Source organism: Mycteria americana, chromosome 4 (assembly GCF_035582795.1).
Source record: "Mycteria americana isolate JAX WOST 10 ecotype Jacksonville Zoo and Gardens chromosome 4, USCA_MyAme_1.0, whole genome shotgun sequence".
Classification (NCBI taxonomy): domain Eukaryota; kingdom Metazoa; phylum Chordata; class Aves; order Ciconiiformes; family Ciconiidae; genus Mycteria; species Mycteria americana.
In genome coordinates this window covers 50,268,113-50,282,860 of record NC_134368.1, presented here as the reverse complement: position 1 = coordinate 50,282,860, position 14,748 = coordinate 50,268,113, and the positions used below count along the sequence as shown (strand labels likewise).

Here is a 14,748-nt window from a genome sequence, read left to right as displayed (position 1 = left end):
TAGGTACTTGAAGTGTCTTTTTTCATTGTAGACGCTTCAAAAATTTCTAATTCTGATGTGTCTAAACACTGAAAATTTCAGCTTGACAAACTGTTGTGAAGAATTATATCGGGATATACAGACAGTACGAGAAAATAGTTCTGGGTTTACCAGTTTCTTCATTCATCTTAATATCTTGAGGCTGAATGCTGAAAAGGTAATGTTGACTTAGCTGCTGGCTTTTGTGGGGTGCATAGTTTGGAGTTTGGGGGGGTTTTTTGTTTGTTTGGGATTTTTTTTGTTGATACACCCACCTATTATGTTCTAACTGTTAGGTTCAAATCAATTTGAAAATGTGTTATGCATATAGATTTAGTTAATGTTACAAAAACGTAATATCAAGTGCTAAATTCTTTTTTGGGTTTCTTACTAATACTGAGAATAGCCCCTGTTCCCAGAGGGGGAACAGTAGTGAAGAAATGGAATGAAGATTAGACTATCCTGGCTAATGGAGAGGCTTTAAAATGAGTTGCATCAGTTTTACTCAAAATTTTACAAAATGCTGATAATTTACAGAATGGTTTAATGGGGTTTCTTTTATATTTTGTGGCAAAGACTATTGTTCAGAAAACATATCAGAAAGGTTTTTTAAACTAAAGAGCCTTGTCAGTGCTTTCAGTTACTGAACTATTAAGTAGCTATTTTTATAAATGTAATGATTTACTTGGAAAAGTGAATGTCTACAAATAATTTTAAGCCCGGTTTAGGTGCCACCAGGATCAATAGGGTACAGAACAAGCCTATAGAGAGTGTTTTTCTAATCACCTCTAGATCCAATATGTTCAGTTTGCAATTAAGAGGATGTTTTTTAGCTACTGACCATGAAATATGCACCTGGCATCTGAGAAACAAGCTGTGCTTTTTATGGTTTATGCATCAATACCATTACCAAAGAGTCTGCAATTAGAAATTAGTCAGTCTGTTGAAGTCAGACTAGTGTCTCCACTCACACTTCTGTTAGCCTTAGAGGGTTAAACTAAGCTTTCTTTGGAGTGAACCAGACACTTGCTTAAAACATAGAATAGAACAGAAAAATAATAGATTTAAAAGCAGGCACCCCTTTTTTTACTTAGTCTCATCTTGCAGAGAATTGTATATTTAATGTATTCATCTCCTGAAGATCTGGATGAGGATATGACAGGAAATAGACAATGCATGTTCATGTACATAACCTGTGGGCTATCTGCTACTAATAAAAACAAAACCACAAAGCCCACCCCCCCCCCTTTTTCCTTTTTCCTCCTTCACCATGGAGTACCAGTATGCATATAGATGTGAATGAAAGAACACATTTACTCGACTAATTGCATCAAGCTAAGATTATTTTTTTTTATGCTTTTCCTGCTCCCTATGCTGTTCTTTGAATGGCTTGTCATTTGGTTGGAAGGTTGGCAAATTAAATTACCTGTTCAAAAGCTACATTAAGAGACAAAGCACAATGCTTTACCAAAACTAAATATAACTTTATTCCTAATTCTTTCTAAAAATTATAAATGTACTTGTATGTAATCATAGTTACACACAATAACAGTAAACATAAATTTTAATTGTTAAGTAAAGTCGAAAAAGGAACAGGGTACTAATGAGTGGAATTACAAATGCATACTTGATCACTAATGCTCCAAGCTCCTTCAGTAATCATAGCAAATGAGAAGGAATTGCAAGTTTAAGCAGTATTTCTGCTCCTTTATCTTCATCCCTTCCAATTTTCTTTTTCTCTTGAAAATCAAGGGAGTCTTGTTTGCAGTTCAGTTATTGAAAACGCTTGCTGGTCCTTCGACAGAGCAAACACTTGCAGAGCGGAATCTGGCCGTGATTGCTGCAGCCATAACGTGGTAGGTGTAAGGACCTTCCCTGACACAAGTAGGTTAAAGAGTTCCCACCTTGGCCTTTCATTCCTGTGCTGCAGCTCACCAGTGATAACGGCAAGCGAGTCAGAGTTGTCAGCTCAAGTTAGGAACTGATGGTATTTATATCCTTGTCTTGTGGTGGACTCTCCTCAGGTCTTTGAAATCTCTCTTTCCACCGAACAGTCTGTCTGATGAAGTCTTTAGCTGCTTCTTCAGAAAGCTTTTGTATATGTGGTAGTTTGTCACGCATCTCCCAGAATTGTCTGTCTTCTGGTAGTTGCCCTGAAGAGCAACCAGGGATCCTCTGGCCAACTAGGAGCACATCAGGTGACAAATTTTCAAAAGGCATCTTCCTGAACTCTGCAATGAATTGAACTGCGTAGAAAAATGTATTTGGAAAGAACTGAATGAGATGGGAACAGGAGTAGGTAAATGTGTGAGCAGCTTCTGGCACTTGGAAAGAAAGGAGAATATAATAGCCATGAAGAATAATGAGCGAAGGACCACCAGGACAGACTGCTGCAGCTTAAGATGCATCAGCACATATATTTCGAAGGCGCAAAGCTTAAAATGAAATGTGGGGCTTTTGACTAAAGCTGGGAAGCTGAAGTTCAGAAGGGTCATTTGGCTTCCAGCAAAAGGCCCTAATTCCCTGTGTTTCAGAGAATTTCTCTGTGTTTGGCCTAAAGTTTGGACTCCAACTAAGAAGTTACTCTGCAATGAAAAACTGTCCTAAATGTTTACACACATGCATACGTGTGTTTTCATACCTCAAACAGATACTAGCAAGATTATCCTTCTTGGAGACCTTCAACTTATGCCAACTTGCTTTAAAATGAAGCTGCATTTTAGCTGGTTAAGCAAAACAAACAAACAAAAAGAACAAATTTTAAAATTGTTTGTCTTTTGTCAGTGGGGTTTTACTTGGACGCTCAAAAAAGAGGCAGTTGGAAGATCAAATCTTTAGCTAACATATGTAACACCCTCCTTAAATTGGCTACTCTGGGAAGTTACCTTTTCTCAAAATTAAATGGGAGACCTTACAAGACTTATTTTTGTTCTTCCTGTGTATTTTGTTTCTTATTTGTTTATATTGGAATGGCAGAAAAAATACGTAGGGTGAGAGGCAGATGGGTGAAATATGTGGGAAAAATTTTTTTGTCTGAGTCAGTAAATCTTTATGGCAAAAGTTGTTGAGCTGCTTAGGAATGGTAGACACTTGATAAAATTTGTGATGTGGAAAATGGCTACTTGTAACTACATTTATGATACTCCTTGATTTAGAAATGAATCGGCAGCAATCCATTTGGCCATATTTTAAAGCCATGAAGAGACCATCAAAGGGAAGTAATTATAGATCATATATATAAGAAACAAAAAGGCTTTTGTGGAGTGATTATTTTGCTTCTCTCTCCCAGTATTAGACCTGCTAGGTTAGTTGTGTATGGTACCATTCATTCAGACTGTTTTGATAAACTTATGGTGATGTTCAAAGGGATTTTTTAAAAAAAAATACTGGTTTATATCTTTTCATGACTTCCATATGCAAAATGAAGTCAGGAAAGGTATTGTGGATTTTTAACTTGTTGTCTTCAGTGCTAAGTTGTGGGACTGACAAATGTAGTCTTCCCTGGCCTTGTTTAAAAGAATGTGTTGCTAATCTCATATGTTAGGAAATCTCCCATATGTTACGGGATGGTAGAGTATGTTTTCGTTATGGATTTATCTAGATTAGGACCGTATATTATCAGTGTATATTCCTAATATAGATACCTTGTTCTGTGCTATTTAACTGCAGACATTTTGCAGGGCAGGTTGTGTGCGTGCAAGACTAATCTTGGCACTGGTAGTGTATTTGAGAGTATTTCCAATGTTGTTTGTTTTTTTTTTTTCTCCACTCCCTACTTGAACATCTTATGAGCTAGTTTCACTGGAAAGAACAGGATATCAGAAAAAAAATCTGGAACAGAGAAACAATTTGGAAACACCTAGATGACACAGAGGTTTTGTCTTTGCCACTGTAAGAGACCTTTGTAGACTGGGACAAGTTTGTCTTTGGTGTTTTGACTCAGTTTTGCATAATACTGTAGTAAGGAAGCTAGGGAAACAGAATCTTGATGAAACTGCAGTAGTGTGAATCTCAAATTACTTTATAATTGTACTCAAGGTGTATTCATTAGTAATTCAGTATCAGAAAGGGAGGTAGAATCGATGAAATTCTAATAGAGTCTGTCCTGTCCGTGCATCTGCTCAGTATTTATATTAATGAGCTGGATAATAGAATAGAAGATATTCTGTTACCTTTGCAGGTGGCGAAACTAGAAGAGACTGCATGGACAAAGGACAAGGTGAGATTACAAAACGAGCATGACAAATTGCAAAGATAGTCTAAAAAAAACACTGAATAAAATTCAGTAGTGGCAAGTGCAAGGACGTATACGCGTTCAAGGATATTGTGTTACGTAAATGATCTGGAGCAGTTAAGGGTGGAGGGTTTGAAAAAGACATCAGGGTTATAGTAGTTTACAGGTTGAATATAAGACGTGCTTGTTACGAAAAGTGAAATCGTCATACTAAGTTACAGAACCAGAAGTATAGCCAGCAATGAGATGTATGAAATGTCTTTCTACTCAAGTTGGCATTAGTGAGGCTTCAGCTGTAACACTGTGTCAGTATAGGATATCCTGCTTGAGAGGTGTGTATGTAGCTAACTAGGGAGAATTCAGAGTAGAACAAAAAGACGAGACATCAAGTAACCACATCCTAGGAGAAAAATTTTACAAAAATAGGGCTCAAAAGAAGATTGCTCCTGGGGGGCTTCACTTATTTATGTTGCCTTCAAAGAAGGAAAGGAATAGCCTATTGCTCAGGTTCGTGGAGAACTCAGCAGTAAGTAATAGCCTTAAATTTCGGGCGGGGGGGAAGTTAGATGAAAAACTATTTTAATGATGACAGTAATCAAACGCAGAACTAGATTGCCTGGGAAGGTTGTAAAAGCTCTAACACTGGAAACCTTAAAGACATGCTGCAAACACCTCAGAAATGGCATTGGTAAGGTTGGACATGCATTGAGTCATGGGTACAGAGACCAGAGGACCTCTTGTGATGCCTTCCAGAGACTTCTCTGCAACTTCTGTGCCACAGGAGGTATGCAGCGGAGTGATATCCCAAACTGGACAAAAAGCATAGTGCTCTGGGATGGGCCTCCTTGTGAAATGCAGTTCACCAGCAGTTTGCTGTGGGTATGGAGTGCAGAGCTTTTACTAGTAAATGAAGTGGGGAAGGAGGAGTTGTCCACTGAAAGAGAAACAAAGTGTTGTTAGGGAGCCCTGCATCAGAAAGCTGGTGTGTTTGCTTCCCTTTTGTAAGCACATAGCTTCCCTCTGTTCTTTGGATAAGAGTAGATGTATTTTAGTTATACAACTAAGATTTTGGCATGGGATTTCAGGTAGAATGCTTGAAAGGTAAATGGTCTTTTTCTGAGGGTACCTGAATGCAGTAAACTTAAGTGCAAGAGCATGTATTTTGCATAGAGGAATCTTTTGGTAGCAATTCTGACAAATTCTGTTGGACGTTTTTCAGAGAGACACTGTGCACATACTGATGAAATTTGACAGTGTGACCTTTTCATATGGGACAGAGGGAGCTTTTGCTGATGGGACGTGACACTTTTTTCAAACACGCTTACAAATATCGCAGACCCTTTAAAAGCAGTTTTTGAGAGATGTGGACCAGCTTATTAGTAGCTTTACTATGCACTGCTGTGTCTCACCATATAGACAAGACTGGCACTATGTTATGTATTTGCTTAGGTTTATTTTCAAGCATATATATATATATACACACACATGAACAGAACTGTTGCAACAGAAATGCTAATTTAATTCATTCATATATCAAAATTTCTTGAGTATTTTTCTATCACAAATGGCTTATGTTCTATGCTTTTCAAAATAGTTGTAGATCAGTACGTAGGCTTCATAATAGTCGACACTTTTTCTTGTCATTCTGAAACTTTATTCAGAGTCTAAATGTAAAAAGAGATACTGCTTTTTATTATTTAGTAATATGTCAGTATAAATGGTTCTGTTGAATTTGTGATGTCATTTAAATAAGAAATCATATCTATGCATTGAGTTGAATTTAGTCATGAATTCTGAAGCATTGTGACTTGTTGATTAACATCATGGGGATAAGTGTTATGTGGGATACTGGAGTATGGGGGAAGAATGACGTGTTATTTTGGATTCAAAGGAGTTGATAATTCTGATGTGCTATCACTCTTCTACACAAGAGCTCTTTATTCTGCTTATAAGAGGAAACACCTCTTTGGGAAGCATGGGGGAAGGTAAAGATTGCATATAGTGTAGAGGTATCTCTGCCTAATACATGGTTACAAAACATTCTTCTGAAGCTGTTCTTGCTCTGTTGTGAGTTACCCTGTTGACAGTGTTGTAGACTACTTAGTCTCAAGGATACTCAAATATGGACTTTAAAGAAGCCACTTGATCACATCATTGCCACGAGCAGTCTCCAATGGCAAGCTACAGTCTCTTGATCAGGGTCTCTGGTGTCAGTTTGTGGATGGACATGGCAGTAGGAGTTACTAGGCAGTTAGCTTTTGTACTCTCTGTGGATGACAGGTGTATAATTTCTATGTTCACCTTCTACCCTGGCCTTTAGCGACAGGCTCTTTATTTGCATGAGACGTTTTCATTAATGGGAAAGATTTTGGAAATTGTGCATCACAGGATATTATAATGATGCTCCTCTAAGAGAGGTAGGGAAACACAAATCTGTCACAGTGTGATGATAGCAAGGTAAACAAGGTTTCTGGGAAGCAAAGGCAGCCTGTGAGCAGGAGAGTGGATAACTGCAGAATGGATAATCAGTCATTGGAGATTCAAGCTCACATACTGTTCTTACAGTAGTTGCCATTTTTCATATTTAAATTCAGTCTAAGTGGATGCAGAATTATTAGTGGAATTCAAATCCACCTAATGCAATTAATTTACCCTGACCAGTTTCATGAGAGAGATTGGGAATCTTTGGGCTAATAATCCTCACTGGCCCGTGAGAACAGTTGCAGCTGTTCTGTGCATTTCATGCAGAAGAATTGCGATTCACACTGTAAAATTACTCACTCACACATGCTGAAGACTGCAGTTGTATTTTGCATGTATCTGCTGTCAGTCCCACAGGTTGATGGGTGACTGTCTCCTCGAAAAGGTGCTCGGCATTCCCTCTGCAGTCATGCGTCTTAAATGAGGAAATCCATACAATTTTCTTGTGGCATTATTTGTGGTAGGTCAAAACTGGCACCAAACTGTGCTAGTTTTATAAATATAACTAGCTTTTGTTACTCTGTAGAAATAGAGGTTCCTGGACCTGAACATTTTCTTTACACATAAAAACATTACTTACAATAATCCTTAAAGTTATCCTGAAAATGCCAGAATAGAAGCTAGGAGAGGAAAGAAAGCTACAGCTCTTTCTTCATTTCCAAGTCTATAGGTGGTTGTGAGCTGGTTCTGGCTGTTGAGATGTTTTTAGTATAGCTGTTGGAGCTGGAATATGTTACCTTTTCAGTCCGATTTTGAATATAATTCAGTGACTGCTTCTCTAGTATTGCTTTAATGATATGTGCAGGACTTAAGCTCTTTTTAAAGAACCTGAAAGTAGGTTTGGAAAAATGTTTGTGAGGAGATGGTGGTGGTTGTTGCTATTGCAATTGTTTTTCACCCATGGAAGTGTCTGAAGTCTGATAGAAAGACTAAGTCTCCTGGAGCATATATATTGTGTTGATGAGGCATGTAGTGGTCTTCCCCTCCTGTGGAAATATTTGAAGCTTCAACAGTTTTTGGCCATTCCATTTTGGAATGCAAATAGGACCTTTAATTTCCACCACCACCCTTTCCAGGAAAAAAGTGAGCGAATCTGGGGGAAGGAGGAGAGAGGAGGCTGTAGTTCTGCAGTATCCTGAGAATGACTACAGGGCTTCCTGAGTCAGATCAGAAACAATGTGGCCTGACTGTGCTAAGATTTGGGCCAATATATATTGCCAGTTCAGATTTGTTCACAAACATTGCTGTGTTAATGTTTTTGTGCTGCTGGCCTTCACTCCTGACCAGGTGCTGTCCATTTGCTTTAGAAGGCTTCTTACTGCACCTCTTACAGCTGTCCACATGCCCTTTTGTCAGCTCTGTCTCCTGGTCTGCTCCTGAATCCCTGCGGGTCACTGGTAGAATGTCACTCGCCTGCATTAAAAAGCATGTTTCCAACCCTCCCTCACTTTCTTTTTAGACATTCATTGCTGCTGGGCCTTCCTTTCCCTACCTTTGCTTTCCTCTAAGGGGATACAGGAGACTGTGCCTGTGATAAGGACAATCACAGATGCTTAGGACAGTGGTTCAGTTCTCAGAATCTGGGCTTTTTGAGTTCCCTGCAGGTCTCCAGAGATACCTGGGGTTGAGCGAAGAAGACACTTCCATGAGAACTGGTCAAAACTAACTCTTTGACCCTTAGCCTTTCACTGTTTTTAGGGCATATTTCCAGGTGTGTTTTGCTAACATAACAGACTGATGTTGCGAGCCATGCTGCTCCTGGGTCCTGCATTGCTGTACACACAGTGGTTACTTTTGTTCAGTTCAGGAGAAAAAATGCAAGCTTCTGTTTTCCTGCTTAGAAAATGCCAAGTATGCCTGCAACTGGTCAGCGGAGGATACATGTGTGTGTCTCAGCCAAGTGAATGACTTGTATCCTGCAGGCATGGGAGCAAGAAAGTCTATTGATGCATTGTCACACAAATTGGTGAAATAAATATGTAATGTCCAGAACAAATGGATTATTCTGTTGCTTCCAGACAGCAATTGTATATATTGTCAGCCTATGTGCAGATGTATTATAGATATAAAGTAGAGCATAACAAGGGCCTAATAGTGGTAATGAGAACATCTGGAAGCATCTGGAACATATGTTGCCTCCTGTATTGCTCACCTCTTCTGCATATTTGGCCTTTTCATTGTCTTGCACAGCTTCTGTACACTATTTAGCAGGAGCACTATTTAGCAGGCGCCAAAAATCAAGTTCTGATAGAGCAGCTGTGGTCAGCAGGAGGATCAGCAGGACTCCAGCCGAGCTTGGGACCCAATGGTTGTGGTGGTTTTGGCAGCTAGCCAGTTGCCCTCAGCGCTGTCTCTGAGTTTCTCCTTTTTACAGTTCACAGAGTTTGTGTCCTGATTCTTCTTTGATGTATGCATTTTTACGTTCCCATGCTATTGTCTTCTTTAGGTCTTAAGCTTCCTTTTTCAGTGCAATCTAAAAACTAGGAAGCCAATGGCTGCATGATCCTGTGGAGCTAGAGAATAGGCAATCAGAAGTAGCATGACTTTGAGTTACATCAGTACATACAGTAAGTGTGTCTGGGGGATGCCTGTTTTACTCCTCCTCCTTTCCCTCACCCTCCATGCATGTTCACATACAGGTGACATAACAAATGAAAGTTCCAACAAGCAACTATAAAAGGTTTCCAGAAAGTAGTCAAGGTGCAGATTCCTTCATTTCTCTCAGTTCTTGTGATGGAGTCAAGGGCCTCTGGAATATGCTGGCGATGATGCAGATATAGCTGGTGTCTTCAGGTAATGCAGGTCCATAACTGCCAATACCTGTTTCTCTTTCCTCTTTTAGGCATGGTGTTGGATACAGCAGGCAGACAAGATCCTGCAGTGGAATTGTAGGCAAGGTTGAACCTGATCCCAAGGGACTTTAATCTTGCCTTCAGATAGCTAAATGCTCAGCCCATAGCCATGAGGCAACACCTGAAGTGATGGCATAGTAGTTTCTGGAGAATGGGTGAGGTGTGTTTCCCTCACCCCAAATTAAAAAAAGAAATGTGACGGGGAAAACTTAAGTGAAGGAATTAGTGGTTAAGCAGACTGCAGTGCCAACCCACAGCAGTGGCAGCGACAGTCTCACTTGATGACAAGAGACAGTGCAAGCTGTCTTGTTTGCATGAGCTTGCTCAGGCTGGACATGAGGAACATGCAGGTGCCTTGCAACTGTCCAAGCTAGCTGGCGTTGCTGTTGATAGAATGTGCCTGATGGTCTAAGCAACTTTCAGCATGGCAGAGTAAATCCATACCTGCATCCCTATGGTGCTATCGTGTACATGGGCGTGTGGGCCAGCCAGTGTAAATGGGAAATCGCAAGCAGCAAACACTTGCCCCAGCCTCTCGTGAATGCATTTCCTGAAGATGTCACGTGCCTGAGGCTTTACAAGTGGCTCTTGTTTCCCCAACCCTGAGCCCCCTGGCAGCAGAATAATGCGGGAGATGTGTGTTCCCAGCTTCTGAAGGACTGAGGCAGCCTCTTTGATATTCAGCCAGGTTGTTTGAATGTCACCTTCCCCATCCTGAAGTTCTGCCTCCACTTGTGATCCTTCCACGCTTTTACCACTTTGCTGCTAGTTTGTGATCAGTCCCAGGTGGTGCATGGAAAGAATGACACGGTTAAAATATTTCATAATTTTATTTGTATGACTTTTACTCTCAGGAGTTTCTTTTGTTGGGTTCTTTTTTGTTATTTCTCTGCTATTTAAGTCATTGAAGGTGCTGCCCATTGTGGGATTTCCCCGTTAAGGCTTCCTCCTCTTACTACCATGATTTCATTTCTAGCCACAGCTCGGTTATAGGCAGCCACTGCCATTCTAACCACCCTGTTGCCTAACCTGTATCTGTTGGTCACCTCAGCCTTTTCTTTGACACAGGTAAGAAGTCACATTTTAAAAACACATGATTGCATGTGTGTATTTTAACATGCATAAGCAATGTTTGAAGGGTGACAATGCACCATGCTGCCACTATTTTTTTTTAATGCACTGTACTATACAGTCACTGTGTTTTAAGCACAGGGCTGCATGCTGAAAGCTGCAAGAACCTAGAGCTGTTGTGTGATGCAGAAGCACAGGACTCAGATGGTTAGCTGCTTCCAGCAAAGCAGAGGCTTCTGCTGAGATCTAGCAGTTGCTGTGGACTAGGCTGGCTCACCCACCACCAGGATGCTGTCACCTTGCAGCTCTGGATCCACGGAGTTTAATACTATCCTACTTTCCCCCCTCCTTTATTTCAAACTTCATTACTTGGAGTCAAATAAGGCTTTCCAGTTTTACTCTAGAGTTTCAGAAAAATGCTGAGTGAAGTATCATAACTAACACATTTAAAATCTTGACCAGTGAAAGCCCTTACTCTGCAGATTTGCTTTATGTAGCATTATGTAAAGTATTGTTCAAAATGCCATTGGCTGCCAGTATGTTGTCAGCGCTGCCAGTCATGGAACTGAACAAGTGGGGGTGGCAACAAGCAGTCAGCAAAGGAAATAAGGAATATCTCTCTCAAGCTAGGAATAACTTGAATTTCTGGTGCATGCAAACAAGCAAAAATGCCAACTTCTCGCCCACTCCCTTTTTTTTTTTGTTTGCCCATCTTTCTTTTTTGCTTGCCAAGTTGCTTGCCATGCTCTGCCCAAGCTTTCTAATTGTAGGCCACTTCTAGAAACGGCAGTGTTTTTGAAACAGTGTTTTACTCTGATTAAAACATTTTTCAGATCACTTACTGAAGTATTAAGGGTAGAATAATGAGTGCTTAGCTTCCTGTGTACTAGCAGATGATTTTTCAACATAATTTAATTTTGCCTGAAGTATAATCTTTATAACAATGGATACTTGATCATATATTCAGTTCTCAGTACCCCGGAGACAAATTTCATGCTGACCATTCAAATGAGTATTATCATGCAAGTATTAACAAGACTGACGGGAATAACTAAGTTATGTGTAGGCGTGAGAACCATAATGATTCTGATAAATTCCCATGTTACAAACCAACCTGCTTGATTTGATTCAGTACTTATTTTAATGGGAGCAAGGTGATCTAGAAGGAATTTTTCTTGGTACTGTTTTGCCTTATGGAAACTATATAAAAGCTATTTGTAGTAATGGTAATTTACTATTATGTATTTAGATCTGGAGCAGTGGTAAGGGAGGGAAGCCAAGTTTAATAACCAGGAGCATTATTTTGTCTTAATTTCATTGAGGGGGTTCTCAAAGCCCGGGAGACCTTCCAGAGCTATATGATAAACTTTTGGATTAATGTGATAGACTGCTACCCTTGTCTTTTTCCTTATCTATATAGAGTCACGTATACCTATGTGATGGATTACTTATGTATAGAGAGGATTATAAAATATTTTCCATCTTGTTTGCCTCTAGTATCTTCAGGCCATGTATCTAGTTCTAATCTTGGTACAGACAATTAAGCCCCCAGGCAAACCAAACTAGGATTATTTTATTTTAAGATACACTTCCAAAACTCAGTTGTTCATATGGTGTCTTTTATGTTTCTTTACTCCTGTTTTTCTTTAATTTAGCTTTGCGCTTGCTGGAACCTTAAAAGTGTAAAACAGAAGGGTTTGGAAGCAGTAGAATAACTTCCTTATATTGTGTGGTTCCCTAAAAATGACATCAATAAAAATTTAATCTCTGTGCCTTGAAACTATTGTATGATTTTACTCTGATGTATGCTTGTTTGTTTTCTTCTCTATTTCAGGCCAAACAAACAAAATAGCCAAGGAGGCAGCCAATAGATGGACTGGTGTGTATGCATTTATATTGGTTAACACAGCTTCAGACTAGAGCAATTTCAGTAAAAGACCTACTCATTGTTAAGAATTTCAAATTTGATTAGGACTTGATGTAGGATAGCCTTCACTGATAAAAACATGCAGAAATATATTTTGCTTATAAATTATCATGATTCAAAAAAACCTCATTTTCTCAGTTATGTGATGTGAAGTACATTCAGTAACTAAACATATTTGTTGTTCTGGTGCTATCTTGCCCACCATGTTAAAACCTGCAGCTTATTTTCTTGGTTGAGTTAAAATCTCTAGAGATGAGGAAAACATTAATAGGACGAGACCGGAAATAGTGGTATCCAGGTATTCAGAAAGTTTAATTATTCTTTTCTGAATTTTCATCTGTTTCTAAAGACTAGAATGCTTTGTGGAACATTATTGCTGCTACCACATGATGGATGCTAATATAAAGTAGGTATTTCTAAAACTAATTCATCAGCTTTGACATGCAGGAAAAATGCTGCACAGTTTTGAGGAAGGTTACTGTGATAACGCTTGTATGGAAGTTTAACTTAATTTTCTGTTGTTGCTTAGCTTTGCTATATTGCTATATATTTCCATTTTGCAGAGCAAGCAATATGTATGTCCTTACTTTTTTTTTAATTATTTAGAGTATTATTTGAAATTTGTTTGTTTAGAATTCATGTACTACTGATGGACTGCTCACTATCAGCCATTATGCCAAGTGCAGGATATCATTGTCATAGTCTCTTGACTATTATTATTTTATATCTTCATTTGCACTGGGTTGTTCACTGCATATGGAGAAATAAAGTTATGTATTTGAAAATAACTTCTGGGAGTACTGTTGTCAGGGCTTTCTACTGTTCATGACACGCTGTTGTTCTCAAGGTCTTGAGAGAGTTAAAGGAACTATGCTGCAGCCTGTAGAAAGTACTTTGCTGTTTGATTAGACAATTGGGTTATAGGCTGTAGTATATTTTTCTTTTGAAGAGACAGTTTTAAAACCAAATGTCTGATGGTTAAAGAAAAGAAAATATTTCTAAGGTGTGCAGACACAGAGAACACTTCCTGTCTTAGGGAATGCTGCAATTTATGGGTGTTAGCAATGAAGTAGTGAGTTTCAATCAATACTGCAGTGAAAACTCGTGTTTCATTGAAGAGAATGTATATGCTAAAATAATAGTAATGTGATGCTAAAAGAGAAATGCTGCCTAAAATAAAGCTACTTGAATGTCTTTTTTTTAATTTTCAAACAATGTACATTATCTGAACAAACATATGCAGGAATAGAAAGGACCTTGTAGTTACTTTGAATCTGATTTTCACAGTTGTAGACAGTCACACAGTAGGTGTCTAGTTGAAAAAGGACCTATAGAATACTTATTATGCATATTCACACTTTCCTCATCACTCTATAGCAGGCTTACACTGTAATTGTAGCTTTCAGTCTTCTCATAGAAGGGGAACGAGAAAAGATAAAGGTAACCTCCAAAAAAGAAGACATATTTTACTTAGTACTGAGTGAAAGTATATCATTAGCAAAAGTCTCCCGTTTTCTAGTCTAAATCTACTTAATAACAATGTTCCCCACTATGTACCTTTTTCATATACACAGAGAGAGTACAAATGGAAGGATTTTGTTGTAGCCAAGACTATAATTCATTCTTTCCTAAACATTAAAAACTGAATGTTTTTCATTCTGTTTACAGATAACATCTTTTCAATAAAGTCCTGGGCCAAACGTAAATTTGGATTCGAAGAGAGCAGAATTGACAAAAGTTTTGGAATCCCAGAAGATTTGGATTACATTGATTAGTATTCAGCAGTTGATGGCTGACACAATTGTACATAGTTTGTTAAATATTCTCGGTTGGCATTTAAATGTGTGTCTGAATCCTCTCCAAACAACTGACCAGACTTTAATTTGCCGTTTTTTGTTAAAGTTAGTAAAATTCTAAAAATATTTGTTGCATTTCCTTTTTTTTCCTTGTACATCCAGAGGGACAGTAAATCACTTGGTTACTTCTGTGAGACAGACTAAGAATGGGCAGGGGTTATAGGGAATAATTATCACAAAGTCCTGAGACTGGTTTTTATTCTTCTTTTGCTTAACTGGGAGTAGTACTAAGAGCTAGAAGCTCTAGTGATTTACATTCAAACTTGAAGACTTTGGAGTGGAAATAACAAGGGACAATGTGGAATAGAA

The 14,748-nt window shown here is 38.8% G+C and overlaps 1 protein-coding gene across 7 annotated transcripts in view; it reads left to right on the top strand.

The window, feature by feature from the left end:
* MND1 (meiotic nuclear divisions 1) overlaps window positions 1-14,517 on the top strand; it is a 43,683-nt gene extending 29,166 nt beyond the window's left edge. For 2 of the 7 annotated variants that reach the window (XM_075500424.1, XM_075500425.1), the window contains exons 7-9: window positions 4,199-4,237; window positions 12,491-12,535; window positions 14,252-14,507. In XM_075500424.1, coding sequence (XP_075356539.1) covers window positions 4,199-4,237; window positions 12,491-12,535; window positions 14,252-14,358 — 191 coding nt within the window. In that variant the 3' untranslated portion in view covers window positions 14,359-14,507. Of the gene's footprint in view, window positions 1-4,198; window positions 4,238-12,490; window positions 12,536-14,251 lie in introns of all 7 variants that reach the window. The other 5 variants (XR_012775534.1, XM_075500426.1, XM_075500422.1 and 2 more) reach the window with 5 other exon arrangements.
* Window positions 14,518-14,748: the final 231 nt, after the last annotated feature.